This window comes from Hydractinia symbiolongicarpus, chromosome 12 (assembly GCF_029227915.1).
Source record: "Hydractinia symbiolongicarpus strain clone_291-10 chromosome 12, HSymV2.1, whole genome shotgun sequence".
Lineage (NCBI taxonomy): Eukaryota > Metazoa > Cnidaria > Hydrozoa > Anthoathecata > Hydractiniidae > Hydractinia > Hydractinia symbiolongicarpus.
Window position 1 is genome coordinate 16507023 of NC_079886.1, and position 27235 is coordinate 16534257.

Below are 27235 nucleotides of genomic sequence, written 5' to 3' on the forward strand. Positions count from 1 at the left end.
TTAATTTTACTAGTGTTGTTTATTTCACAAGTAAAAAACCTTGTTAAGAATACATTAAGCAATGTTTTCCTATCAAGTGCATTTTTATGAATCCTGAGTATTTTCATTTTTACCATCTTTTTATCAAATCCTGCAAGACGAAGGAGTAAGTGGTTGTCGAAAGAGAAAATCAAAGTTGATGTAATTTTACTCAACAAAGACATTAGTCGCCATGGTATTTATAATATTTCAACTGCTTCTTTTCGTTGCAGCTATAATATTTCATATTTTCGGGTTATATGTTATTTCGGTATATTCGCATCTTGTCTCCACCACTCAAATACTATACTTCCGTAATTTAAGTATTAGCGAAATTTTGCTAAGCGTCAATCAGGTGATTATTGAGTTAGTAAAAGTATATTTTACAACACAACGAGATGCAGATTGGTTCCATGTTTTCATTATTCTTCATATTTTTGGTATATGGTTTGTAAACTTGTTGACAATGATATTTCTTACACTGGATCGCTTCTTTATTGTTTATTTTCAAGCAAAATACAACTTGTATTTAACAAAGAAAAGAACGTTTTTCATTATTTTTGGAATCTGGTTATTTTCGGCATTATTAACTTTGATCTTCATGATCGTATGGTTTACCATCAAACTGGATTATGTTTCATTCTCCTATTCATATATTTTTCCGTTTATGAATACAATTGTTGTCCTAAATGCATTTATAGTATATACGTATATTTACGTAAAATGTTTCAAATATAATTCAAATAACACTGAACCCTCCCATCCTAATGTTAACGATAACAAAACATTGAACACTAAAAAACAGAAGTTTCTAGCACCATGTGTGATCATACTAACGTTCATAGTATGTGTCTATTTACCAGATGTTGTCCACTTTGTTTACATCAAGGGGTTTAATGAAAACCCAGGATGGTTGGGAAAAGCAAGTAAGATGTTTTACACATGTGGATTTATCTCAGATGTATTCATCTATGTGTTTCTAAACAGACGAATTCGAAAGAAACTATTTAGAGACTCAAAAATAAATTTATTTTGGACGAGGATACGGCAGTTCGCTAGCAATACAGAACACTGTGAACAACCTATTCGCGCGAGAAAATAATATTAATATCATAATATTTGAATTCTGGAAAATAATATGATAGTCATAGTAAAAAGGAGGGCGCCTGAGTGGTGGTAAGATATGGCGCGATGGTACGCCCGTGACCTACTTTAAGCGGGAAATTTCTGTCCTCAGATCACATCGTAACAAGTAAAAATCTAGCACAATAACAATGGAAAATAGTGGTCAAAAAAGAGGTATATAATTATATTTCACTGCTGGCTATTACCAAGAAATCTTTCTTAATGAAATCCAGTTCAAAATTTTATTTTCAGCTTAGCAGCTAGCTAGCTATAGCTACCATCATCGTAATAGGTTTCTGTGAAATAACAATCTGATAGGCACATGACAGAGCCTATTTCGAGTCTGTCTATCATTTCAGTGTCCGGCCATGGCTTAGATGAAGAGTCCTGAATGAAGTGTGTAATGCTCATTTTATGACCTACACCACATACCCATTTAAGATCTGTGCTCTACCCAGACAAATCCCTGGCAACATCCAACGTCCCACACAGTGTCCCATCTCCCCAATTTCCCTCACATGGCTGTAGCTAACCTACTGAAATATTCAGTTGCCTATATTGAATCACCAACAAGGAGGAAACATTTAACTGTTGCATAATTTTCAGAGATGAGGGAGGGTGTTTGTTATGCTCCTTCATTACACAAGCGGGGGGTCGAAGTTATGTTAAAATTGTGTTAAGTGATATTACGTTATTGGGTATGCTGCCTACCATGGGGGTCAACTAAGAAAATCTCAGGGCATGGTTGGATTCTCATTCGCTTGTTTTTATGTAACTACGAGTTGCCGTTTCTTTTATATAAAGTTACATTCTCTTATTCTCTTATTCTTATTTTGTGGCGCCGTAGATTAGTGGTTATAGCTTTCGTACTCTGTGCGGGAGACCGGGGTTCGATTCCTCTTGACGGCGATTCAACATGGGCGAGTGAATGTTACCATAGCCCCGGGTTAACCCAAGCCATGTGAGGGAAATAGGGGAGATTGCACACTGTGTGGGCCGTTGGATGTTGCCGGGAGTTGTCTAGTAGAGCGTGGGCCCTACTAATTAGGTCTGCGTAGCTCAAAATGAGCATTAAATACTCTAGGACTCTCCATCTAAGCCATGGCCCCTCCTGGAAATAATAGACAGGGTATATCCCTCGATATTTGTGAAGCTAGCCATGTAAAATATGCACATCTATCTATCTATCTATTCAACAGATGATGATATACTTTATATATAGATGCCGATATAACCGCCGAAGTTAAGCCAACAAATATTAAGTATGCAAAGAGATTAAAGGTATTTTTGGTTACAGTGATATGTTTTCTTTAATAATTTATATCTTTGTCTCTTATGCTGTATTGACGTAAAGGATATATGAAAGAATATTCGAAAACAATTGAGTAATTCAGGTTATTCCATGCAATATTTATATATATTTCAACAATCACAGTAAAGAATAACCAACAAAGTTTGATTAAAGTTAAAGTTATAAAGTTAAAGTTATATATATATTCATAAATTTTTTTGAATTATCAATCCACTTTCTCAAACAAACATACATAATATAACATGTAAATTGCTACAAGTTCCCAATTATATACATATATATATATGCATGTTAAAAAATGATTAAAAAAACAAAACCAAGGCGAAGTAATACACAATAAGAACAAGCCTTCAAAGAGTATATAGTAAAGATAAGTTATTATATATATTTTAAGTAAAATGAAATAAAAACTATACACACACGTTTCTCAATTTATATTATTTTATTTAAAATACATGTAACTTTGCTCTGCGTAAACGTATGGAGAACTTTTCTTCGAAGAATAGATAACACAAATATACACCGTATATATTTAATAATTTTGGAATTTTAAGGAAGGGGCTCTCATTCAGGGGGAGGCACTTGTGAACTCATTGCATACTATATGGATATTTATATTGGTACAAATAAAAATAGTTTAAAAAAGCTAATTTATAGATAGATGCATCGGATTGGATCAATAGCACATTGGGACAATCTCCCCGTTAGCAAAGTTCATGAGTTCAAGTCCCACTCGATCTATATCTATGCATCACAAAATCTAATGGTATAGGATTTTACTTATCTCGCATGCACAGATGTTCCTTTAAATTAATTGTATTATTTTGCCTTGTTTGAATAATTTCAAAATGAGTGCCTCCTTTAACCACTATTTTATCAAATGAGAACCTTTTTTGAAAACTTTAAGGGTGGCTCTCATTTAATTTCTAATCAAAAGAGGGGCACTCAAAAAGGGGTGTCCATTCAGTATTCTTAAGCTGTTGACAAGAACATTTATTTACAGGAATGTCAGGTATGCGGGCTGCAAAATGCAGCAGCTAAAAAGGTATGCCCATGTGGTAACAAAATTGAAAAAAAAGGAAGAACGTTAGAAAGTTACATTCCGAAGGGCAAAGTAAACAGCTATATATATATATATATATATATATATATATATATATATATATATATATATATATATATATATATATATATATATATATATATATATATATATATATATATATATATATATATATATATATATATATATATATATATATATATATATATATATATATATATATATATATATATATATATATATATATATATATATATATATATATATATATATATATATATTATATATATTATATATATATAATAATTAACATTTGTGTTTGTTTAGTTACTTGGTCTCCATGAAAAAGAGGGCCATCATGCGATTGTTTTATATATAAAAAAAGGCGAAAGCAACATCACCATGGATCAATATGCGACTCCTGGTTTTGCTACCCAGTACCTCGAAGGAACTGCCAGTGATTCCTTGGGAAGCTTACTGAAGCAGTCATTTAGGAATAATTTTGAGGGTTATTGTGTTTTCACATTGTATTTTCTTGCCACAGATAATAGTTGGACATATACAAAGTGCACATAAATGAGACTAAATTACTTCTAGAAATATGAACTATATTCAATTATCTATTCCAGCATATTTATCTACGACCTTAAAAACAGCAGTACAAGAACCCTGTAGAATTCCATCTGGTAAATAAGTCTATACAGTAATACATTTCACTAAACCACTGAATTATTAGCACAAATCAATAACTTGATATAAAATGCAAACCTACCTTCATTATTCTGTAGCTGCTGAACGAATTAATAATGTTTCTACTGATAACCCTACAATGCAGCACACTGGGAAGTCAATGCAGGAAAGTAGTAAGTTTATACCTTAATTATTAATGAGCTGAGTCATGCTGGAACAATTCTTTTTGCGGAGTTTTACAGTATATTTCACATCTCTTCTTTCACAAAACTTTGGGTGGTAGAGTGTTTTTTATACTTGCATTATCATTTTACAGAACTTTTTATGTTAATTAGCTTCAGAAGCGAGCTTTGTCATTCATCCTTCTGAACTGAATTTAAAAACAACTGTGGAGAATAATAGTTAGTATATATATCTTGTTATTTTTATAAACATTTCTGTGTCATGATAATTTTAGTAAACTGAGAATATTTGCAGTGTGATTTGCAATGAGTGTGTTCCTTTAACCTGGCACAATGATGATCTCATCTAGAGTTCCACAAGTGAGAATCTCACCCGAAAAACTTACAAAAAATAGATATTGTCATTTAATTACAAACTGATGGTTGTTTAGAGTTAATAATGTTTAATTCATTCGAACCTTTGTGATAGATATGAGACTATGCAAATACAAAAGTGTTAGTACTTACTTGGTTCTGTATAGTGTATATACTTTCTTTACTGTTTTTAGGTACTGAAGAAACTTCTATAAGCCATTGCAATATAGAGAATCCTCAATCGTGCCTGGCCTTTTTGGTAAGTTATGTAAGCTGTATCTTCTGGATGCACCATTACTGTATTTTCAATTTTGATGCAATTTATTTTTAGAAATCCCAAAGGAAGACTTACATCCAGGAGATGTTGTTGCCGTTTATGCATCACCAGAGTCTGGTGACCATTTTTGGCTTACCAGGCTTATTTCAGTTGGAAAAACAGTGGATGGAATATGGTTTAATAAAATAGAAAGTATTTACAAATCTGGTGATAAATGCAAACTTTTTTGGAAAAATATTGTTAGACCAAAGAAAGTATTTTCACGTTTATATATAATAAAACTGAAAGAACAAAGTGGAAATTTTGAACTAAGCAAAGAATGTAATGATTTTTTGCTTAGTTTATGCTCCTAATTTTTCATTGTTTAACTTTTTCTTTTAATATATATTCATAGTTACTGAATCTGATAAGATGTGGGTTAAACTTTTCAACTGACCAATTAAAAACATATTGTCTACTTCCTTATTTGAAACTTTCGAATAACACGTCTTTTTTAAGAAGCAGGTTTTGCAAGGCAGGCTCAAAGTTTTTAAACATTTTGAGCCTTGTGTTTTTATGCTACATGTATGTTAATCTTCTCTTAAACTGTATATATATTTAACTGGGTTACATATATGTTTTCATGACATTTTTTTGTTGATAATTGTATATTACAGCTTTAAAAAATGAGATCTCCTTGGTTTTTCTTGTTTCCTATCATCAAACTAGCAATGATTCTTAATGATTCTACAAAATAATTTTGTAATGTAAAAAATGTAAAAGTTGGCATTACACTATGTAATATATATATATATATATATATATATATATATATATATATATATATATATATATATATATATATATATATATATATATATATATATATATATATATATATATATATATATATATATATATATATATATATATATATATATATATATATATATATATATATATATATATATATATATATATATATATATATATATATATATATATATATATATATATATATATATATATATATATATATATATATATATATATATATATATATATATATATATTTATATATATATATATATATATATATATATATATATATATATATATATATATATATATATATATATATATGGAAGACAATAATAACAGAAAAAGAAAACATGGTGATACTTGTAAGAGACGCAAAGGAAGTCACGGAAAAAATTGGACTAAAAATGTAAGACCGTTTTGTACATAATAATTCCAACACGCAATGTTTGCAAATTTTTAAATGTATGTTTATTGTTAAGACTGGCTACATTGATTCTTATAAACAGCGACACCGCAGAAATATGGATTATGTGAAGCAATTGGAAAAAAAAGTATACACTATTAACACTATTAACATTTTTGAAGTATTTTACTTCGAGTGTTTTTAATTTTTTTTATTTTGGTTGTTTTGACTGAATTTGCTTGTAGCTATCTCAATGGTTTGAGCTCTGTCGAACACAAGTGGCGTTGTTGTATTTTTACAACGGAAAGTTATTTCATTTTGGTGAGGAAATTGTGTGTTATTAAACTGAAAATTGGCGGTACATTTTTATTCCTTACTGTGTCAAAAGATGTCAAAAGAACACTAGTTTTTTTTAATCTCGTCATTTCATTTTTTTTCAGGGAATGATCCGCATATGCAGGCATTCTGTGAAGATCCTGCAGTTAAAGAAAAATTTATGAAGTTTTGTGGCCGTCATAATCCAACGTCTGATAATATTGACAAGGGTAATATGAATCAAATCTCCTTTCGCTCTCCAAAAACAAATGACCTTTTAAGTGTCAGTTAAAAAGTTCAGAATTTGTTTTCACAGTGTTCTTTTTTGAAAAAAGATTTTTTGCTTAATCGCTCAGTGCCAAATCCATTTTTTTTTCTTTATAGATGAAGATGTGTATGTTGATTTGGTTCGTTGGGAAGAGAAGACTATACACGTTAAGCACAAATTAATACGTGTCTTGGTCAGAGGATATAGTAATGTCATATTTTAACATTGCTTGTTCGAAGTTACAAACCACCGTATTTCAAATTTCATTTTTTTTTTTTTTGGGGGGGTCAATGTACGCTCTAATTTCTTTTCATTTAGATCGCGAAAAATTAGTTGATTGGTCAAAAAATAAGCCCGAGTGGTGGCCAGATACAGTACCTTTTAGGAATCCAAGTGGGACCCCAAAAATGACCATGGTGGACTGCAATACAGTCATAAAAACTTTTATTGCAACCTTACCAGATGATGATGATTTGTTGGAATCAAGGAAAGATGTAAGACCATACCTTCGTAATTTTAGGTTGTTTTGAGCGTATTGTTTTTCTTTTTTCTTGATTTTTTGTTATATAAAACATTACAGGATTATTCGGATGCTCATTGTCAACGATTGTTGGATGACATAAAGAATCTTAATTATGCCCAAATTTACAGTGATTTGTCATCACAATTCCACATTAAACGGCCTGAGAAAAATGATGTTTGTTTATGGTATGTATTTTTTGCCACTAAAGGTTTCTCGTTATCGGTATTACTTGTTACTGATGAGCGTTAAACGTTTTCTTGTTAGGGTAAAAAAGGGTGTACCTCAAGGTATGGTCGCAATTAATGTCACACGTGATGCCACGAGCTTTTATCGTTCTCTTTCTGTATTGTTCTATGGTCACGAACGACGATGGAAGTATATGAAATTAGGCTCGATTGTTTCTGCTTTTGTAAATTTGGAAAGTATTGTGACTAAGGTAACATCTTTTCGATCTTTCTGTAATATCTGTTCATTGGCAAGTTATTTGATTGAATTTGTTTTTACGCTTTCAATTTTATTTTTATATTCCACAGATAAAAAATGGAAAAAGCGATGATGGCGACGGACTTTGTAAGCAGTTAAAGATAACGTGGTGTGACAACGCAAAATTAATTCGAGATGACGTTATAGAACAACTCTATACCTCTGCCCTGAATGTCAAATATCATGCTGGTAATTACGAATAGCTACATTTTAAACATGTATTGCTACGTCACGTTATTTTTTTAATTCTATAATTATGCTTCTTTAGAAATCTTTGATGTATATTGCGCGACTATATTCACTAAGTACGCAATAAATTATTTAGTACATCCGTCTTGGATAAAGCGAAATGGCTTGTCGCCAGGCATCCTAAATTTTTGGTCCGATCAGGAAAACGAGACTTTAAATGTGTTTGGTACTGGTATGGCTAGAATAATTTGTTTTTATCTACATTTTCATATTTATTGTTATTACAGTGGACTCTCCATAACTCGAAACCCTTTAACTCGAACCGCTCCTTAACTCGAACGAATTCGTAGGCACCGTGAAAATTTGCTAATAAACTCTCATAATCAACTCTATACTACTCCAATCTCCATAACTCGAAAATCTCCTTAGGTCGAACAACATTTTTTATCCTTTTTTGTCCTAGGCTATTTTCGCTCTTCATAACTCGAACAATCTGAAAATTGAAGAACTTCAGAGTTTTTTTCTTATTCGAATATTTTCTACGTGTGTTTGGCCCCTTAGATCATTCGAACGAAGTCATTCGAACGCGCCGTTCGAATGTCAAGTGGTGTGTTTACAAATATTCTTGTTTTGAAGTTCTCATTCTCATCAATAGAATGGCGTCTGTGGTACTTAGCAAAATTTCCAAAATCTCCGTTACTCGAACTGCTCCATAACTTGAACGATTTCTGATTCCCCGTAAGAGTTGAGTTATGGAGAGTCCACTGTATACATTTTTACTTACTATTATTTTATTTTATATATATTATTTTCGACAGGCATGCATTATATTACATCCAAACTCAACTATGTTATGCCACTTCTTCAAAGCAACAGTTTCAATGAACGTAGAGATTGTTGGGCTGAAAGACACTGTTTGTCTTCGTCAGCTACCTCCTCTGAATTTATTATATGTACCTTCTGTGATCTTCAATACCATAAGAATTGTGTTGTCCCACCTCTTCGGCGCGAAAATTCATGTGGTTGTCATCGTTTATCTATTATGATGGATAGAAACAGGTGGAAAATATTTTTTACTTCTTATTACAATACATACTGTATTTAATGACGGGATGAGCTTAACCGCTTAATTATTTCATTCATAGCCTGTCATGGATTACTAAAATAGAAGTTTTCATGCCGTTCTACGATAAATATGAAAGTCAAATAGAACATATTATTGTGAGTGTGATTTTATTTAACCATGGCAATTGTTTTCGGAGAGTTTAAGCTCTATCACTTAAAAGAATAGAGACAATAGTCAAATCACTATAGTTCACTTTCTTATAATCATACTTAAAACTTACTTCTGGGTATTCACTTTATTCTTTAGGATCCAATGGATACTTCGGTCTCAGTCGAAATTGTTGAAAAGTTCGATAATAATTTTGTGAGTACATTATTTAATGAATTAATGTGAATAAATTAATATTATATTAAGTATTATATTATATTTCAAAATTTTCTGTTAGCGTGATAAGCTTTGTGAACGATTAAGACTGATATCACCTGGAATATGCGAGACAGTGCTGATTAATTTCTTACTACCAGAGGTACGTTAACCTTAGGCCCATATTATAAAATATGGGCCTAAGATTGTAGGTAATATAGCTAAATTGTAAAATATGAGCCAGTTAATTAAGGTTTGAAATTCAATTTTTATTTAGGTCATCGTGTATGTTGGATCGATGAAGGAAAATTGTTCGATGCTCTGTATTCGAAGGTTGTTGTCACAAGATGTATCACTTTTTGATTGATTTATATAAAGTTTTAAATATAAAAATTTGCTAGAAAAGAATTGTTTACTTTTTTTTTTACATTTTTCACCACGACCTTGCGAAACAGAGACTGTGATTATGGCGATTCCCTGCCTGTTAATTCGCGAATTATTGAGAAAATTAAAAAGTAAGTTAATAAATTGACAGGACTCTTGCTAAAAAGTATTTAAAAATATAAAGCAGGCTCCATAGATTTTTGCACAAAATCTTCTTTAAACCTGAGGAGCATCATCCAGGTTGAACCCAAAAACTGTGTTTCTTATATAAAGGAAGGGTAAATAAAGTTAACGTAAGGATATTCACAAATTTTTTTAAAAAAACTTACAATTTAATTTTGCGGGTAAAAATTTGCGAGAATTTTTTGAAATCTAAAAATATAGTTTAGAATCGTTGCTCCCTATTCATGTTCCCATACTCTTGATTATGAGATAGCTGTATTGATTTGACTGGTCTAATGACTATTATTTTAAGTGGTAGAGGTTAAACCCTCTAAAGATCTGGCTGTAGCTTAACACGTGTTACGGGATCCCAACACTCAGCCTTACACAGGTGATTGATGATAAGGACCGGCCTGAAGTTATTTATTAACAATCGCCCATAAATATCAAAGTTTTTAACAATTAAACAATTTAGCTGAGATTTAATAAATATTCATCTGCACGAACTTACCCAGGTAAACAATGGCAAGAAGTGTTCCCTAAATAGCTAATCAATAAGGCCGTCACAAATTGTCATTAATATCCTTTAGTAGAGATTTCGCTAAAAGGTCAGTTTCCATTGCAGCGTTCATGGCCTTCGTTTGAAAGTCGGGCCTTATTATACTCAATTTCCATTTACATTAAAGATGGCAGCGTTTCTCAATGTATATTAATTATCAAGGAGAGTCATCAGAGCTCCCTTAAGAAAGTTGACCACTTCTCAACTTCCTGACTACCGAAATTTAAGGCGCTGCGACCGAAAATATTTTGCAATGTGCTGGCTTAAATCTCAATCAGCAAACTCTAAGAATGTATCTTGCTATACATAGAGGTAGCTCTCATTCGATATCGATTTCTTTTATGTACACTGACCTAACTTCACGAACATAACCAACTTAGAGTTTCCACTAGTGAAAATCTCAATCAGCAAACTCTAAGAATGTATCTCGCTGTACATAGAGGTAGCTCTCATTCGATATCGATTTCTTTTATGTACACTGACCTAACTTCACGAACATAACCAACTTAGAGTTTCCACTAGTGAAAATCTCAATCAGCAAACTCTAAGAATGTATCTCGCTGTACATAGAGGTAGCTCTCATTCGTTATCGATTTGTTTTATGTACACTGACCTAACTTCACGAAGATAACCAACTTAGAGTTTCCACTAGTGAAAATCTCAATCAACGAACTCTAAGAATGTATCTCGCTGTACATAGAGGTAGCTCTCATTCGTTATCGATTTGTTTTATGTACATTGACCTAAATTCACGAACATAACTAACTTAGAGTTTCCACTAGTGAGAATCTCAATCAGCAAACTCTAAGAATGTATCTCGCTGTACATAGAGGTAGCTCTCATTCGTTATCGATTTGTTTTATGTACATTGACCTAACTTAACGCACATAACCAACTTAGAGTTTCCACTAGTGAAAATCTCAATCAGCGAACTCTAAGTATGTATTTTGCTATACATAGAGGTGACTCTCATTCGTTATCGATTTGTTCTGAGCACATTGACCTAACTTAACACACATAACCAACTTAGAGTTTCCACTAGTGAAAATCTCAATCAGCAAACTCTAAGTATGTATTTTGCTATACATATAGGTAACTCTCATTCGTTTTCGGTTTGTTCTATGCACATTGACCTAACTTCACGAACATAACCAATTTAGAGTTTCCACTAGTGAAAATCTCAATCAGCGAACTCTAAGTATGTATTTTGCTATACATAGAGGTGACTCTCATTCGTTATCGATTTGTTCTGAGCACATTGACCTAACTTAACACACATAACCAACTTAGAGTTTCCACTAGTGAAAATCTCAATCAGCAAACTCTAAGTATGTATTTTGCTATACATATAGGTAACTCTCATTCGTTTTCGGTTTGTTCTATGCACATTGACCTAACTTCACGAACATAACCAATTTAGAGTTTCCACTAGTGAAAATCTCAATCAGCGAACTCTAAGTATGTACGTCGCTGTACATAGAGGTAACTCTCATTCGTTTTCGATTTCTTTTATGTACACTGACCTAACTTCACGAAGATAACCAACTTAGAGTTTCCGCTAGTGAGAATCTCAATCAGCAAACTCTAACAGTATATCTCGCTGTACATAGAGGTAACTCTCATTCGTTTTCGATTTGTTTTATGTACATTGACCTAACTTCACGAACATAACTAACTTAGAGTTTCCACTAGTGAGAATCTCAATCAGCAAACTCTAAGAATGTATCTCGCTATACATAGAGGTAACTCTCATTCGTTTTCGATTTGTTCTGTGTACATTGACCTAACTTCACGAACATAACCAACTTAGAGTTTCCACTAGTGAAAATCTCAATCAGCAAACTCTAAGTATGTACGTCGCTGTACATAGAGGTAACTCTCATTCGTTTTCGATTTGTTCTGTGTATATTGACCTAACTTCACGAACATAACCAACTTAGAGTTTCCACTAGTGACAATCTCATTCAGCAAACTCTAAGAATGCACGTCGCTGTACATAGAGGTAGCTATCAATCGTTTTCGATTTCTTTTATGTACACTGACCTAACTTCACGAAGATAACAAACTTAGAGTTTCCGCTAGTGAGAATCTCAATCAGCAAACTCTAACAATATATCTCGCTGTACATAGAGGTAACTCTCATTCGTTTTCGATTTGTTTTATGTACACTGACCTAACTTCACGAACATAACCAACTTAGAGTTTCCACTAGTGAAAATCTCAATCAGCAAACTCTAAGAATGTATCTCGCTGTACATAGAGGTAACTCTCATTCGTTATCGATTTGTTTTGGATGCATTGACGTAACTTAACTAACTTAACCAACTTAGAGTTTCCACTAGTGAGAATCTTGATAAGCGAACTCGAAGTATGTATTTTGCTATACATAAAGTTAGATCTCATTCGTTATCGATTTGTTTTATGTACATTGACCTAACTTCACGAACATAACTAACTTAGAGTTTCCACTAGTGAGAATCTCAATCAGCAAACTCTAAGAATGTATCTCGCTATACATAGAGGTAGCTCTCAATCGTTTTCGATTTGTTTTATGTACAATGACCTAACTTAACGAACTTAACCAACTTAGAGTTTCCACTAGTGAGAATCTTGATAAGCGAACTCTAAGTATGTATTTTGCTATACATAAAGGTAGCTCTCATTCGTTATCGATTTGTTTTATGTACATTGACCTAAATGCGCGAACACATAACTAACTTAGAGTTTCCACTAGTGAGAATCTCAATTAGCAAACTCTAAGAATGTATCTCGCTATACATAGAGGTAACTCTCATTCGTTTTCGATTTGTTCTGTGTACATTGAACTAACTTAACGAATATAACCAACTTAGAGTTTCTACTAGTGAAAATCTCAATCAGCGAACTCTAAAAATGGATTTGGTTGTAAATAGAGGTAGCTCTCATTCGTTATCGATTTGTTTGTGTGTATTGACCTTACTTAACGAACTTAACCAACTTAGAGTTTCCACTAGTGAGAATCTCAATCAGCGAACTCCAAGAATGTGTTTCGTTGTATGGGAAAAGGTGGTTTCTACGAATTAAAATTCTCATTTATCGTAGATATTGTTTAGGTCTAGTCAGAATGATTCGTAATAAGTGCAAACGATATAAAAGAAGTAAATGACACGATATGTTGCTTAGTAAACTTCAATAATGTACAAGTGCATAAATAACGTTAAAGCAATCAGCTTCTCTATACACAAAAATATATAGAAAAAGTGGTTAGCCTAATTAAAATCGAAGAACGTGTGAACAGAGCATAAAAATATAAAAACAGCTAAATGCATCTTTCTAATAGCACGACTTGAAAAAATCGATAAAAATATTCTTTGAGATATCAGTTTTTCCCATAAAAAAACACGAGGCTATTGTATTTTTCGACTCGCGAAAATTTCTTCCGTCAGTAAACAAAACCATGACATTAACAAAACGATACACATTTACACAAATAGGCTATTTTAACATCGTCTGTGGCGGAAAAATTGTAACATGACAATTCTTCAAGCACAGATATCGAGCCACCGTATTGTCCGTGGCAATGGGTATCAATAACCGTTATACCATTCCGAGACGGAAATATCGAAAAAGCCTTTTCTTTGATGACGAGGACGTAAAAACAATGGATATCTTCATCGTCCATGTTTTGAAAATAAGAAAATAGCGTGTTTTCACCACTACCTTTAACCTGAACATTAGTCTCTTCCAGGATATGGACGTCTATTGAAGTGGGTAGCGCCGAAATAGCTTCTTCTACATATAAAAGGCCCATAGCCCCACACCGTTCATAGAGATAATTGCCGATGTCGATTGCACCACAAAATAGGGGTAAAATTTTGTTGAACAATATCTCTATATCCATTGTTGATTTGACACCACGTACTACTCGGGCAACTTACGGACAGTCTCCAAAACGTGGTTTTACTAAGCGCACCAACCTGACTGATAATAAAACATCCTGGTTTTTTTTATTCGTTCAGGTGAAGGATCGATTTTTGAAAAAAAGCTGTTTAAAATTTTTTAGTTGTATTTAAGTCGATATAGCCTCGCTTTCGTGATTTTATTCACCTTTTTAATTCGGTAAAACCCATATAAATAAATACGCGATCAACTATAAACGGCTTTTTTTTAAGTCGTCGACATATTATCTGTGGATTAAAAAAATATCCGATGACGCCACATACCCCTAAGTGGTGCGAACTGTAAAACACGACGTTTTCTTTGATTTTTCGTCATTTTCAGTACTTTGACGTCATTTTTACTACGGTGTCGGATTTTTTTCCCGTTATATTAAAAGACGCGCAAAAACTGCGGGAAAAGAAAAACATAAATATGGTAGCTTCAGCGGGAAATTTTTTTTGTGGAATAAAGTAAGAACGAATAACGAATATCATGGCAAACGTTTTTGAATGCGCTTTTATGCGTGCTGAAGTATTGAATGGGATGAAAAATATAAGTCATCATCACTGTGACTTGCGTTTTTCAAATTTTATGGCGATGTTTCCTGATGTATCCATAACGAAAAATCATTTTGACAGAAAGTCCAAGGAACTTACTGCGTTTGTGAGAAAAAAAAAGTGGAACGGTAAAGTAAGGGAAAAATACCTAGATGATTTTTCTCAAGACAATTGGAAGAAACTCAAAGATAATGAGAAGATTAGGCATACTATACATGCATGTCAAGCATGCAGTTTATTAGAAAAAAATAAAAATACATTTCCTGTTTCAACATCACACAGAACAAAAAAAATCAACAATGTTAAAAAACCATTAACAGATATATCAAACACTGTAAATAGTACGAATAATAAAACTCCAACTACAACAAATAATACGTCCACACCTGTAAATGTAACATATAACAACATATCAACGATTACTACTCCAAACAGTATCAACACAACACCAGTTCATCCAATCACCATAAATTTGACAATTCCTCAAACAAAGACTGACATGTCATATATGAAAACAACGGCAGAATCTGTACTTAATAGTATCAACTCAAAATGGGACAGTATATATGACACTCCATTCACAAAGGTTCTCACAAAGGTCAAATCAGCTAATATTGCTCAAGTGAAGTCCAAGTCTGATAAAAAGAAAGAGCTTAGAGAACGGAATAAAATAATAAAAAAATCCTTGGAAAAAAAATGTTTTGGTGAAAATAAAGCAACAGACACAATCTTTGGCATCAGACAATCAAAAGCTTCCTACAAAAAATCAAGATCGATTCAATACTTTGAAAGTAAAGAAAATTCAATTAAAATAATGATAGGTATAGCTATATATATTTTTTAATTTTAATCTTTCACCTGTACTGTATCTCCATTCACCTACAGGCACTGGTTTTTCTTGAATGGTATTATTTTATTGTTGCATTTTTTGAATATAAATTTATAAATAATTATATACACGCATATATATATATATAAACAAATATTAAAATGAAAAAATAAGCAATCAACATATATCATGATGAAGTATATAACCCCACGAAATTAACACGCAGAAATAATTAAAACTATGTTATGAAAATAAGTTGCTGTGTGAATAAATGCAAAAAAAATAGCAAAAATAAATAAAACCTTAGGTTCGTAGAATTCAGTCTCGCAAATCATTATTGACTAAACTAAAAACTGTAAAAATTATTTTAAACAAAATATATTAAGGAGTTGTTTCTAACCATAGGGCGGACAAAATTACAACAAAATCAAGACGTAGATGACACACCAATCAAGAAAAAACGACATAGTCCAGATCCAAACAAATTAAATTTCGATCGTCATGCTCTACTTGAAGAAGTGTTAGGAATGGATGTTGGTAGTAAGGTATATCTTCATGTATCTGTTAACATTTGTGTTGAACACATTGCCATTTATATCATTGTCCAATTTTGAACAAAAAAATAACTTGTGTGACACATCGATTTATTTCCTCTTGCAGATAAATTACTCTGACTTGGCCCGAAAATATCATATACCTGGAACTACTGGAAATACAGTTGTTAAGGAATTTCTCGAAGATAACGGTGTTGATTTATCAAAATTTGCAAACAATTTTGTTAACCCATGCAAATATCGTCGAAAATATGAAAAGTTTCCAGGTGAGTACCTAAAAAAAAGAAGAATTGATATATAATGTACGCTTCCAACATTGTGTCTTGTCATCAAATCTGTATAATTTATAGCAAAAGATTCTTAAATTCTTTCAAGTGTTACAGTAGATTTCTGTGTGTAGAACAATGTTTACCTAAAACACATTGCATCTTCACAATACTTTTAGAAATATGTATTATACAAAAAGAGGATGTATATATCGTAGCGTTTGTACAATCAACTTAACATTCCTTGTTCAGAAAGAGAGATATTGAGAACATTTCATTTTTTACAGATGGAAGTGGAGTGTCGGTTCCTATGCCCCCTACATTTGAAAAAATAAAAGAGGAGATACTGAAGAAGATTGAATCTGGAGATATTCTATTAGGATCTTTGGTTGAGCCAAAAAAATATAAAAAAGCTGTGATAAAGAATGGAGTGATTTTCAATGAAGAATTCACAGTATCTGGTCGTTGTATACCACTGAGTGACATTCGCAGAAAGATTTTTGAAGAACATCAAAGTTTGGGGATTATGAGAAATCCAAAAGGTGCTTTGACAAGATACTTCATACTATGGTCTGATCATGCATCACTTTTGAGTGCTGGCCATTTACTATTGACTGTCAAAGTTGTTTACGATGACAAGTTATTTTATACAGATGAGGAAATGTATGCAAAAACAGGTATGTCATTTAGAAGTATTGTTATTGATCACCAAAATTCTAGATATCTAAAATCAAAAATATTTACTTTTTTTACTTTGATAGTAGACATTAAATGCCACTTAATAATGTTCGCTAAATTAAATTTTAGGAATTTGTCATGATGTTCAAGAACTTGTGGAGCGTCCATCCGTTTATATTATTGGTTTTGCCCAGGATAGCATTGCAGAGAAGCTTTCATATGTCGAAACCAGACTTAATGACATTAGAAAATTGTCTGACCCATTAATTGTCAATGATAAGAAAGTGGTTGATGTGATAAGGTTTTTTCATGGTATGTTGATGGAATTCAATTCACACAAGTTTAATCTGCATAATGCAACAATTTATTTAAAAAAGGATAACAGGAATTCATTTATATTTTAGGTGACCATCCTGAAATACAATACGAGAGTGGTAACTCTCATGGTGGAAACTTTCCCTGTCTTTGTGGATGCAAAAAATCAAGATTTACAGATATAGCCCATGTCTACAGTAACAAAATAGTGTCCTTGGAACAAAGAAGGAAGAAGGTACATAAATTTCAAAATAAGTTGTTCGTTATTTGTAATTTTGACAAAAAGTATAGAAAATTATTTATTCCAGGTAAATGAAACAAAATATGAATGACAAATTTATAGATTTCTATTACATAACATTAACTATTTTTAACTAACTATTTTTGATTATTTTAGGTAATATCAGGCCCAGCAGGACAACAACAAAAAGCTGTGTCTCCATTTCAACAACTCAATGTGGAGAAACTGGGTCTTGAAGTAAATTACAGAAACCTTGACCGTGACTTACCAGTTCATCAAAAGTTGCACAAAAAGGACCTTGAACAGCTACTAAAAAATCATTTGACAGGTTAGGGCTATTTTATTTTTGATAAACTAAAATAACTTTTGCAAATTTTGGCCTTTTTCGCAAAAGTTTTATATAAGTTGATGTTAGTTGATATTTGTCTGAAAATTGTTCTACAAATAAAGCAAAAGAAAATCAGATATGTTGAGGAAAATTGAAAAGCATAAAAACAATTCTGATTTTATTTTCAAAATTACACTCATTAAAATTTATAAATTCAGTCAACAATTTTTTTTAAAGGAATTATCCGTGTTCCAGCTCTTTGCTTTGGAAATGAACATAGTACAATGGAGTCCTTGAATCTTGCTAATTATGAAGTGATGCCGATTGAACCACTGCATGATTGTAAAGGACATATCAAGAATTTGTGGGATGTTTTGCATGAAGTGTTGACACCTCAAGAGAATAAAATTTTTCAACAGTCCCTAGATGCCACATATGGTTCGAAGGACAAGGTGAGAGGATCTGACTATCGGCTGTCATCAATAGTTGTTTACCAATCAATGCAAAGCACTTGCAGAAAGGAAATCAAAGAGTTGTTGTACACATTGATGGAGCTAGTTCGGTTATCATATCTTAAATCCCAAAAAAGGTCCCCACGAATTATTCTACGATTACATAATATTAGTTTCCAGCATGCCATGTTGTGCCAAGATCTGTTTGGGCATAATTTAAAGTCAATGTCTACACAAAAGCTTTATGGCATTTATTATCATGGCTTGACAACACATTTAGCAGAAGTATCGAGAATTATCTCACCAAGCTCCTTACACACAGAGAATGAAGAACAGCTATTCAGCAAAATTAATCAAATAAGTTTGAGAACATCAGCCAGATCCTTAGAATCCATACGTGATAATAGCATCATCCGTATTCAAGCTGAACAGAAATTTATTGCCAAAGAATGTTCTAGAAAATCAACTAACACATCTAAAATATCGAAATTTTCAGAGAGTGTACTTGGTAAGTCTAAAATATCTGTTTCTACTGGCTTTCTAATTCATGTTGGCATTCAGAAATTGCTGAGACGAATGTCCACATGAAAACAAAAGTTTTCAATTCACATTGGCAAATATTTAACTGTTATTTGTGTACTGCAGCATTTGGCCGCAAAACAAATATAAATTGCAAATGTCGAACACGAGTTTGCCAACGCAAAACAGGAAAATGTCATTTTACGTAGGCAATGTTCTGTCGTCATGGAATAAACTGAAACAGAAAGGCTGTTCTATGTGATAATTAAATATATTTTGAAGTGCTTGACTTAATAAAAAGTCTGGTTTGATATTCAAACATTAATCTTTCTAATTTTGTTTAAAATTTTAACATGTGATAAAAAGTGTATGATTGTCATTTTGTTTCGAAATAAACTTTTTTGAATTTTCAGATGAGAAAAGAAGTTGTTTTAACATTAACTTACCTCTACGGAAATATCAGGCACACTTGGAAAGAATTGCAGATTTTTTGCTCTATGGTAATGGTGTTTGGTGGCATAGAGAAAATGATATTATCATATTTCATGATGGAAAAGAGGATGATGATTTCAGAGTTGAAGGGCCTTTGATGACAAATTTCAAACAAGACAACCTGCAATCAGTAGCAAAAGATGTAGAAGCTTGTTGGAAGAAATGCGTTGATCGTGGTATTGAATTGCCAATCACAAAGATAAATACTTTCGACGAAAATGGAGATTTAATAGAATGCAAGGCACTTGAAGAAGTAAGTAATACGTCATTCTTGGCTTACTGTCTGTAGGATGGGTATATTAATAGCCCCCAACTCAAATTCCTCTGTATCAAGTCTATTTCTACACTTTCTTACCCAATTATCCTCCTTCATTCTTGCAAGTGTCCTAACCAACTTAATCTACTTATATCTGGACAACATCTATCTTTAATTCTACAGATACCTAGCCTGCTTCTTAGCTCATATGAACTCTTTCTTACTCTCAGACTGGCGTTACAAATCCAAAAGCAAACATAACAAGTAATATCAAACTGATGATAATGCAGAATATGATAATGCGTATATATCACATGATAATAATGAAGAGATAGAAATGGAGATAGATATCACATTAGAACAGCAACCTTCCTTATTGGATTTAGAAGTTGACCAAGCTGTTCATTTTGAGAAAGAAACATCAAACACAATTACATTGGAACAACAACCTTGCATAGCTGACTCAGTTACTAATCCTAAAAAAACTGCAGAAAATAGTAAGTTGGAAAAGATCTGTAGAGACAGACAGACGAAAGCTGACCAAAACCCAATTCTTGAATCAGGTGTATGCAAGAACATAATGTATGTTCTTGGCTATTCAGATAAATTGAAGGACTTCGACCGTCATCATATGTCATATAAGCTGACTAAAAGTGAACATTCAAGAAAAAAATGTAGAGCATTTATCATTCATTTTCGTGAAAAAGTGATGGCTGTTCAGCATGAAGCAGAAAAAGCTACGAAAGATTGGGAAAAAGACTTCATAGCAAAAAATTTTAAGATGCCGAATACAGAAGAGCTTAAATCAAATAAAATTTACATGGAGAAATATAAATTAAATTACCACGCCAAAAAAATTCTTGAACAATGGACAAATATTTAGTTTTTCAGCAAAAGGATCAATATGCGCTTTTAAATTTTAAGAAGCATATTTTTCAACAAATTAGCCAGAGCTAGCTAAAATAAAAACATTTGATATATATATATATACAAAACTTTTTTTCTGATACGTTTCGTATGGGAAATGTATTTTTATATTATTGTGGATCATCATTTTGCACAAACGAAAAAACAAGAACAACACGAGAAGGAAATTAATACCTTTAAAAAGATATCAAAGTATTTGTTGTTGCTTTGACGGGCTTAATACGCAATAATCTTGTATTGTGCAAAACTTAGAAGAAATAGCTAGCTAGCTAACAGTCTTAAAAAGGTCCATTTTTACAATCCATTATGTGGGTTATATATCTGCACCCTAAATCAAGAGAATACTAGCTAAACTGCTTTTCTAATTAAGCTACTCTTTCGTACAGAGGTAGGATTTGCACCCACAACTATTTAGCTAAGTAATCTGCAGTGATCTAAGAACTACATAAACAGTTTAATTTCTTGACTAACTGTTTTTATATTGTATATATCTATCTATGTATATATCTATGTATATAACAGCCAGAAAGGCTATGTATAGCTCTGACAGTTACAAAGTTTAGGTAAACACTTCCAGAAATATATAGCTAGCTTTTGCTATAGCTACTATATATATAATTTTGACAGGTAGCTATAGGCAAATAGAATATAGAAAATTTCAAATATATAGAATAAATAATATTACAAACCTTGTTTTTACTGCGTGATCACAAATACCTTAACAGCCAAATGTATGGTACAACCAACCATTTCTGTCAACACAAAAACACAAAAATGGCGGCACCTTCTTGTCTTCTTCACAAACTTGAAACGACAAAAAGCACGTCAGATAGCAAAACGCGGTAGACGATTATGATAAAACGCGGTATACCCGTGTTTTACCCGAAATAATTGGAGACTGTCCGTAAGTTGCCCGAGTAGATACCCCATTAACAACGCTATTATCACACACGCACTGCTACCATTCGAACCGTTCAATTTACTTTGACAACACGTTTCAGGTAAAAAAACATTTTGACAACCATTACGGATGATTGTATGACAATCATCAAATTTGTAACGCATTGCCAATTCATCACCGCAATTAACAATGAAATCTCTGGTGATATTTACATCATCTTGATCAATTATATTTTCTAGCTCTTCAGGCTCGTCAACATCTTCTACATCGCCAAAATCTTCTACGCCATCGCCACCTTCTTCTACGCCATCTCCACCTTCTTCTTCCACCGAATGGCTAATTTTGCTAGAATCAATATCCAGAAAATTGGTCGGTGTACATCCAGTGGAATCAATGATCGACCGGAAATCTTCAATTGCTTTTTCCATTTCATTGCGATAAAACCAAATACCAAGCCGCACAAGCATTAGTTCCCCTTTATACGATCGACGCTAAAGCAAAACCGAAAAACAAATTAATGAAATATCAATTCATCGAAGGGCCAGAAATTGTCAATAAACTTTTTCGTCTTAATAATTAATACTTATTTACACTACAATACAACAGTGGCAAAGTTTTGGCACGGAATTTTTTAATTACAATATGTACCCAATAAAAAAATGTGTTTTGGCGAGATTATTCATCCTGTGCAAATACAATATAACCAAGGTGGAACATACTTGTAACTCATTCGAAGAATATTCTTCCGTGATTTCATCTTCAGAAGGCTGCTCTTCCTCAGCGGATTGTATTTCAACAGAACTACCTTTTGCTCCTAATAAAAAAATATATCTAGATATCTAGATATATTTTATTGCATAATTAACACTACCTAAGGACAATTATACAAAAAATGTGGGTCTTACTGGTATGGTCCAATTTAGCAGTTAACATTGTTATTTTGTCATGGTAAAACTTCAAACAATTCTTCATTTCATTTTGTAATATACCACGTTCTTCTAGTAAGTGGTTTTGGCGAAGCCACTTTTCAACACATACACGTCTGTCAACAGCTACATAAAAAGTCAAACTCTGGCATACACTAAAGAATTTTAAAATATAAGCTGGGAATAAAAATTACCAAAATGAGCAATATAGTCTAGAGACGTGTATTTGACGTTGCTACAACGTATTAAAATACAAGAGCTCACACTGTGTAACCACAAACAACTGCGGCATATATTTCTGAGACTAAATAGTTCCTAATACTATAAAAAAAATGATTGTATCCTTAAAAATGTATATGTGTTAAAGGGGACGTATAAAATGCGACCATTAACGTATACTCACCACTACCAGTATTTGAAACGTCATGCACGTTTTGCCAGGCGAAAACCCCTTTCTCACAGCTTTCGAAGACAGTTTTAACATTTAAACTGAACAGTAAACAGTATTCATCTAAAATATCCTTGATTTTCTTATTTACAGTTGCCTGCTTGCCTCTCATGACATGACGCCTCTTGCTTGTGTCTATGTTAAAAATCATGATGATAAGACAAAGCAGTGAATTTGAATAAATTGATGTATAAATTATACAGCATGCAAAAATAAGCAAACTGGGATTGAGAATTCCATAATCATGGCCTACGCAATTTTCCTCCGTCATAGATATTTCAATTTAAATATTCGCTTTAGATTAACCTTATTTTTACACAAATAAAAGGCGCAATATACCTGCAACTTTTTTAATTTGTGAACCAATCACTACTTTTTCTAAGAACAGCTTTTCAATTTGTTGCTCCAGAAGTGGCTTCCAAATATCGTACAGCAGAGAACAATATGCTTCCTTTAAAGACGTTTCTGTAATTCGAGGAAGTAGTCTTGCGAGCTCGTCATCTTTGCTTGCTCTGTCAAATTCTAACAATCGGTAATATAAATTGCTTTTTATTTGCTTCGGAAAAACCATTGACGAGTTAATTAACGATGCATAAGACGAATCCTGAAGGTTGTCAATAAGAAGGAGTGCTTTTTCTACATCTGAGAGTAGTTTTCGATGTCTCGTGTTTTTAATTCCTAATTCAAAAAAAATAATATTCAGAAATGTTGATTTTTTATTGCTCAGTAACGGATATATTTGTATTTATTTAAATATAAGTACCTCGGGCGCACTTTTGAATCTCCTCCAACCACTGCACAATTGTTCCATCACAATCTACATTCATGTCATTTTTTATAATTTTCAATGCATCTGTTGTTTTTGCAAGTTCGCTTTCATTCTAAATGCACAAAACGCTAAAATAAAATATGTTAACTACATGATAAATGAATATCAAGTGTATGAATAAACCTTGATATATCGTCGTCTAAGTTCTGAGGAAGTTTTCAATATTTTTCTTTTGTTCCATGCAAATACCATCTCAGTTATGGTTTCTTCTCTATCTATAAAAAAAATTCTAGAGTATAACAATTCGCTTATAAATATTGAGAACGAACCTGCACCCCCCCCCCCCCCCCCCCACACACACCCTAAATTTGAAAGACTTACTTTCGGGTGATTGATGTTTAGTTGTATTACCAAAACGCGATAAAAAACTGAACAGTTGCTCAGTTTCTTCTCCAGTCGATTTTCCTGTGCCATTCACCCATTCACCACTCCATATCACCTTGGTAAACAAATGAAAATAATAACGGTCAATATTTTAAAGGGGATGTAAAATATTCACAGTAATAGTGAACGGGATTTTACAAAGTAAAAATCTCACATGAACAATAGTCCATTACGTTCTAATCAATAATACCTGACAATCTAATGCATGTCCTTTTGCATGCATCACTGATAACGATGGCTGGATGTGATCAATAAATGAAGTATCGTGTCGGATAGCGAAGTTCCATAACTTACACATCACATCTGCATATGCAAATTTTACGTTTCTAGGTAGCATAAATGTTTTCATTAAAAACATTGGATATGCGAAAAGTTCACCCTGAAACATATTGATAGCTTTTTGTGCAATACAATGTCTACAAGTCGCAACTTCAATTCCAGTTTCATCAAGCGATCCCCATTTCCTTTTCGTGTTTTTGGCAGCAGTCCAATTACCACCACATTTCGAGTAATCGGGTAACTATATAAAAATACATTGCATACAAAATTTCCTTCGTGTTACGTCACATTATAAAACAAATAAAACTAATTTAGAGTTTCTACTAGTGAGAATCTCACCCAGCAAACTCTAAGGATATCTTTCCTTGTATGTAGATATTTTCCTCTTTATTTATTGTGTGGTTTCACATACTTCAACAAGATCAAAGGAATATAACTAATTTAGAGTTTCTACTGGTGAGAATCTCACCAAGCAAACTCTAAGGATATCTTTCCTTGCAATGTAGATATTTCCCTCTTTAATTATTGTGTGGTTTCACATACTTCAACAAGATCAAAGGAATATAACTAATTTAGAGTTTCTACTGGTGAGAATCTCACCAAGCAAACTCTAAGGATATCTTTCCTTGCAATGTAGATATTTCCCTCTTTAATTATTGTGTGGTTTCACATACTTCAACATGATCAAAGGAATATAACTAATTTAGAGTTTCTACTATCTCATTTTTCTCTTATTTAGCAACAGAAAAATGTAGAAAAAATGTTTGACAAGAAGAACATGGCTGTGTTCGAAGTAAGCTTGACAAACACTTACATTCTTTAAGGCATTGACACCATAAATTCCATCAACGTACTTTTTTACAATTTCATTTGATGCAAAAAAATTATCAGCATAATGACTTGGTCTTTTCCTCCTTCAAGAAAATAGATCAATTTACTGAATAGCGTGTTGCATGTTTATTTTAACTCTATCTTACATAACCAGGCATGGTAAAAAATCATACACAAATCATACACAAAGAATATTTTTTTTAACTCTATCTACCATAACCAGGCATGGTAAAAAATCATACACAAATCATACACAAAGAATATTTTTTTTAACCTAAACCACGCTTACAACATATGTCACAAATAAATATGAAAAAATGGATTATTGTAAAACACTTACTTCCCAAGTCGATAACGGTATAACTTGCTATTGCCATCAACATGACAACTATGCTGCTGAATTTCACATGGTGGGCACTCCAGCCAGTTTTTTTCTTGAATTTTATCTTTTTCGTGCAACCAAAAATTCCATTGCTTGAATGACATAGAAAAATTTGTAGGATCAATGATACCAGTCTAGAAAAATGTTGTATGTCATAAAAGCACTGCAACTGTATACATTACTTATATCAACGTATAAGCCAATGCGAAAAACGTGTGTAGAATATAAATTAGATAAAATCACATTTATTGGAACAATATATATTTCGCTTGACAAGCCTTCATCAGTATAGAATATATATATATAATATTACCACAATCAACTAACCCGACCGTTGTCATTGGAAATATCATTCAGTGACATAAGAAAGGCTCTTTCTGAACTTCCAGGCATACGCTTTCTGAAGGTGTCCCAGAGAATAAATACTTCTTCTTTAATTAAATAATTTATTGATAAAACACAACCAGGCCAATAGCCAGACTTCAGTAAAACACCAATAGTGAATGGATCAATGACAGTAGAACAGTCTTCACAGCGCAAATGATGTTTGTGCAGATCAAATCGTCCTATAGTAAAATGCATTGCAAGAATAATTAGTAATGTTACAAATAGAGCTATATATATATACTGAAAATATGGCAATTATTGTCATACATGATAATCACAATAAGTTAATAAAACTTATAAGTAAACCCAAAATTAACAACCCACAAAAATAATATTACATGTACCTTTTAGAGTTACTATAATGCAAACTTCTTCAGTTATTCTCTTTGTCAAATTTTTCCCACCACAACATGTACATGACATGCACTTTAATTTAAGAGTTTTTTCTGAAATTAAGAAAGGAATAAATAAGTGAAATAAAATAATTTCCCATAGCAAATACAACAATTAGAACATACTTGACAGCTCTATTTCATGATGTTCATTAGCTGATTCCCACGGCAACAATTTTTTGGCATAATCTTCAAAAAATAAACATCTATCATGTAATGGAAATGTAGAATGAACAATATCATCACATAGATAGCACAAAGAGTTTTCATGACAGTCATTGCATTTTCTCTTTCTCTGCATACTTGACAGCAGTCATCTAACACTTCCCTGGATAACATCACTTCCCAAATCATACTCTGCAACTTTTCCCATTCTGCAAGTGTAGATTGTGACCTTTGAAACCATGTTTTACGTTTGTACTTTTTTTTTGGACCATTATTTACCATTTGTTGTAACAAATTGACACAAATTTTCAACTGGGTTCCACCTAAATAATATATATATATATATATATATATATATATATATATATATATATATATATATATATATATATATATATATATATATATATATATATATATATATATATATATATATATATAT

At 32.2% G+C, this 27235-nt stretch overlaps 4 protein-coding genes across 6 annotated transcripts in view; 3 read left to right on the forward strand and 1 right to left on the reverse strand.

Moving 5' to 3' along the window:
* Window positions 1-782: 782 nt before the first annotated feature.
* The window catches only part of LOC130622758 (uncharacterized), a 32976-nt gene continuing 6523 nt past the window's right edge, over window positions 783-27235 (forward strand). Inside the window, exons 1-8 of one of the 3 annotated variants that reach the window (XM_057438254.1) lie at window positions 783-1317; window positions 2366-2424; window positions 3459-3500; window positions 3846-4026; window positions 4148-4204; window positions 4307-4381; window positions 4544-4609; window positions 4939-5782. In XM_057438254.1, the coding sequence (XP_057294237.1) occupies window positions 1293-1317; window positions 2366-2424; window positions 3459-3500; window positions 3846-4026; window positions 4148-4204; window positions 4307-4381; window positions 4544-4609; window positions 4939-5075 (642 nt within the window). In that variant the 5' untranslated portion in view covers window positions 783-1292 and the 3' untranslated portion in view covers window positions 5076-5782. Of the gene's footprint in view, window positions 1318-2365; window positions 2425-3458; window positions 3501-3845; window positions 4027-4147; window positions 4205-4306; window positions 4382-4524; window positions 4610-4938; window positions 5783-27235 lie in introns of those variants that run through there. The other 2 variants (XM_057438255.1, XM_057438256.1) reach the window with 2 other exon arrangements.
* LOC130622755 (uncharacterized) lies at window positions 6148-9848 on the forward strand. The gene is made up of 15 exons (XM_057438251.1): window positions 6148-6228; window positions 6302-6373; window positions 6471-6546; window positions 6666-6770; window positions 6925-7014; window positions 7127-7302; window positions 7389-7516; window positions 7596-7767; window positions 7865-8003; window positions 8083-8235; window positions 8822-9062; window positions 9149-9224; window positions 9376-9432; window positions 9515-9595; window positions 9710-9848. The coding sequence occupies exons 2-15, from the start codon at window positions 6344-6346 to the stop codon at window positions 9797-9799; spliced, it is 1614 nt and encodes a 537-aa protein (XP_057294234.1). The 5' UTR covers window positions 6148-6228; window positions 6302-6343; the 3' UTR covers window positions 9800-9848.
* On the reverse strand, window positions 15213-27064 carry LOC130622754 (uncharacterized). Its single transcript, XM_057438250.1, has 15 exons — window positions 26755-27064; window positions 26581-26682; window positions 26177-26415; window positions 25808-25983; window positions 25451-25550; window positions 24548-24877; window positions 24295-24412; window positions 24097-24188; window positions 23908-24025; window positions 23484-23822; window positions 23100-23279; window positions 22676-22822; window positions 22490-22584; window positions 21559-22261; window positions 15213-16669 (listed from the first exon to the last, which is right to left on the reverse strand). The coding sequence occupies exons 1-14, from the start codon at window positions 26927-26929 to the stop codon at window positions 21695-21697; spliced, it is 2778 nt and encodes a 925-aa protein (XP_057294233.1). The 5' UTR covers window positions 26930-27064; the 3' UTR covers window positions 15213-16669; window positions 21559-21694.
* Window positions 16793-20277, forward strand: LOC130621302 (uncharacterized). The gene is made up of 7 exons (XM_057436603.1): window positions 16793-17338; window positions 17469-17651; window positions 17744-17889; window positions 18052-18223; window positions 18461-19183; window positions 19608-19939; window positions 20173-20277. The coding sequence occupies exons 1-7, from the start codon at window positions 16972-16974 to the stop codon at window positions 20275-20277; spliced, it is 2028 nt and encodes a 675-aa protein (XP_057292586.1). The 5' UTR covers window positions 16793-16971.

Bases quoted from the DNA above. Each gene is read 5' to 3' on its own strand.
- LOC130622755 (XM_057438251.1), top strand. From the start codon at position 6,344: ATGGATTATGTGAAGCAATTGGAAAAAAAA. The intron at 9,225-9,375 runs GTGAGTGTGATT...TTTATTCTTTAG, and splicing joins GTCAAATAGAACATATTATT to GATCCAATGGATACTTCGGT. The intron at 9,596-9,709 runs GTACGTTAACCT...ATTTTTATTTAG, and splicing joins TTAATTTCTTACTACCAGAG to GTCATCGTGTATGTTGGATC.
- LOC130621302 (XM_057436603.1), top strand. From the start codon at position 16,972: ATGCCCCCTACATTTGAAAAAATAAAAGAGGAGATACTGAAGAAGATT. The intron at 17,339-17,468 runs GTATGTCATTTA...ATTAAATTTTAG, and splicing joins GGAAATGTATGCAAAAACAG to GAATTTGTCATGATGTTCAA. The intron at 19,940-20,172 runs GTAAGTAATACG...TCTTACTCTCAG, and splicing joins AATGCAAGGCACTTGAAGAA to ACTGGCGTTACAAATCCAAA.
- LOC130622754 (XM_057438250.1), bottom strand. From the start codon at position 26,929: ATGCAGAGAAAGAGAAAATGCAATGACTGTCATGAAAACTCTTTGTGC. The intron at 22,585-22,675 runs GTAAGACCCACA...TTTTTTTATTAG, and splicing joins TGCTAAATTGGACCATACCA to GAGCAAAAGGTAGTTCTGTT. The intron at 22,262-22,489 runs GTATGTTCCACC...GTTTTGCTTTAG, and splicing joins ATTCTTCGAATGAGTTACAA to CGTCGATCGTATAAAGGGGA.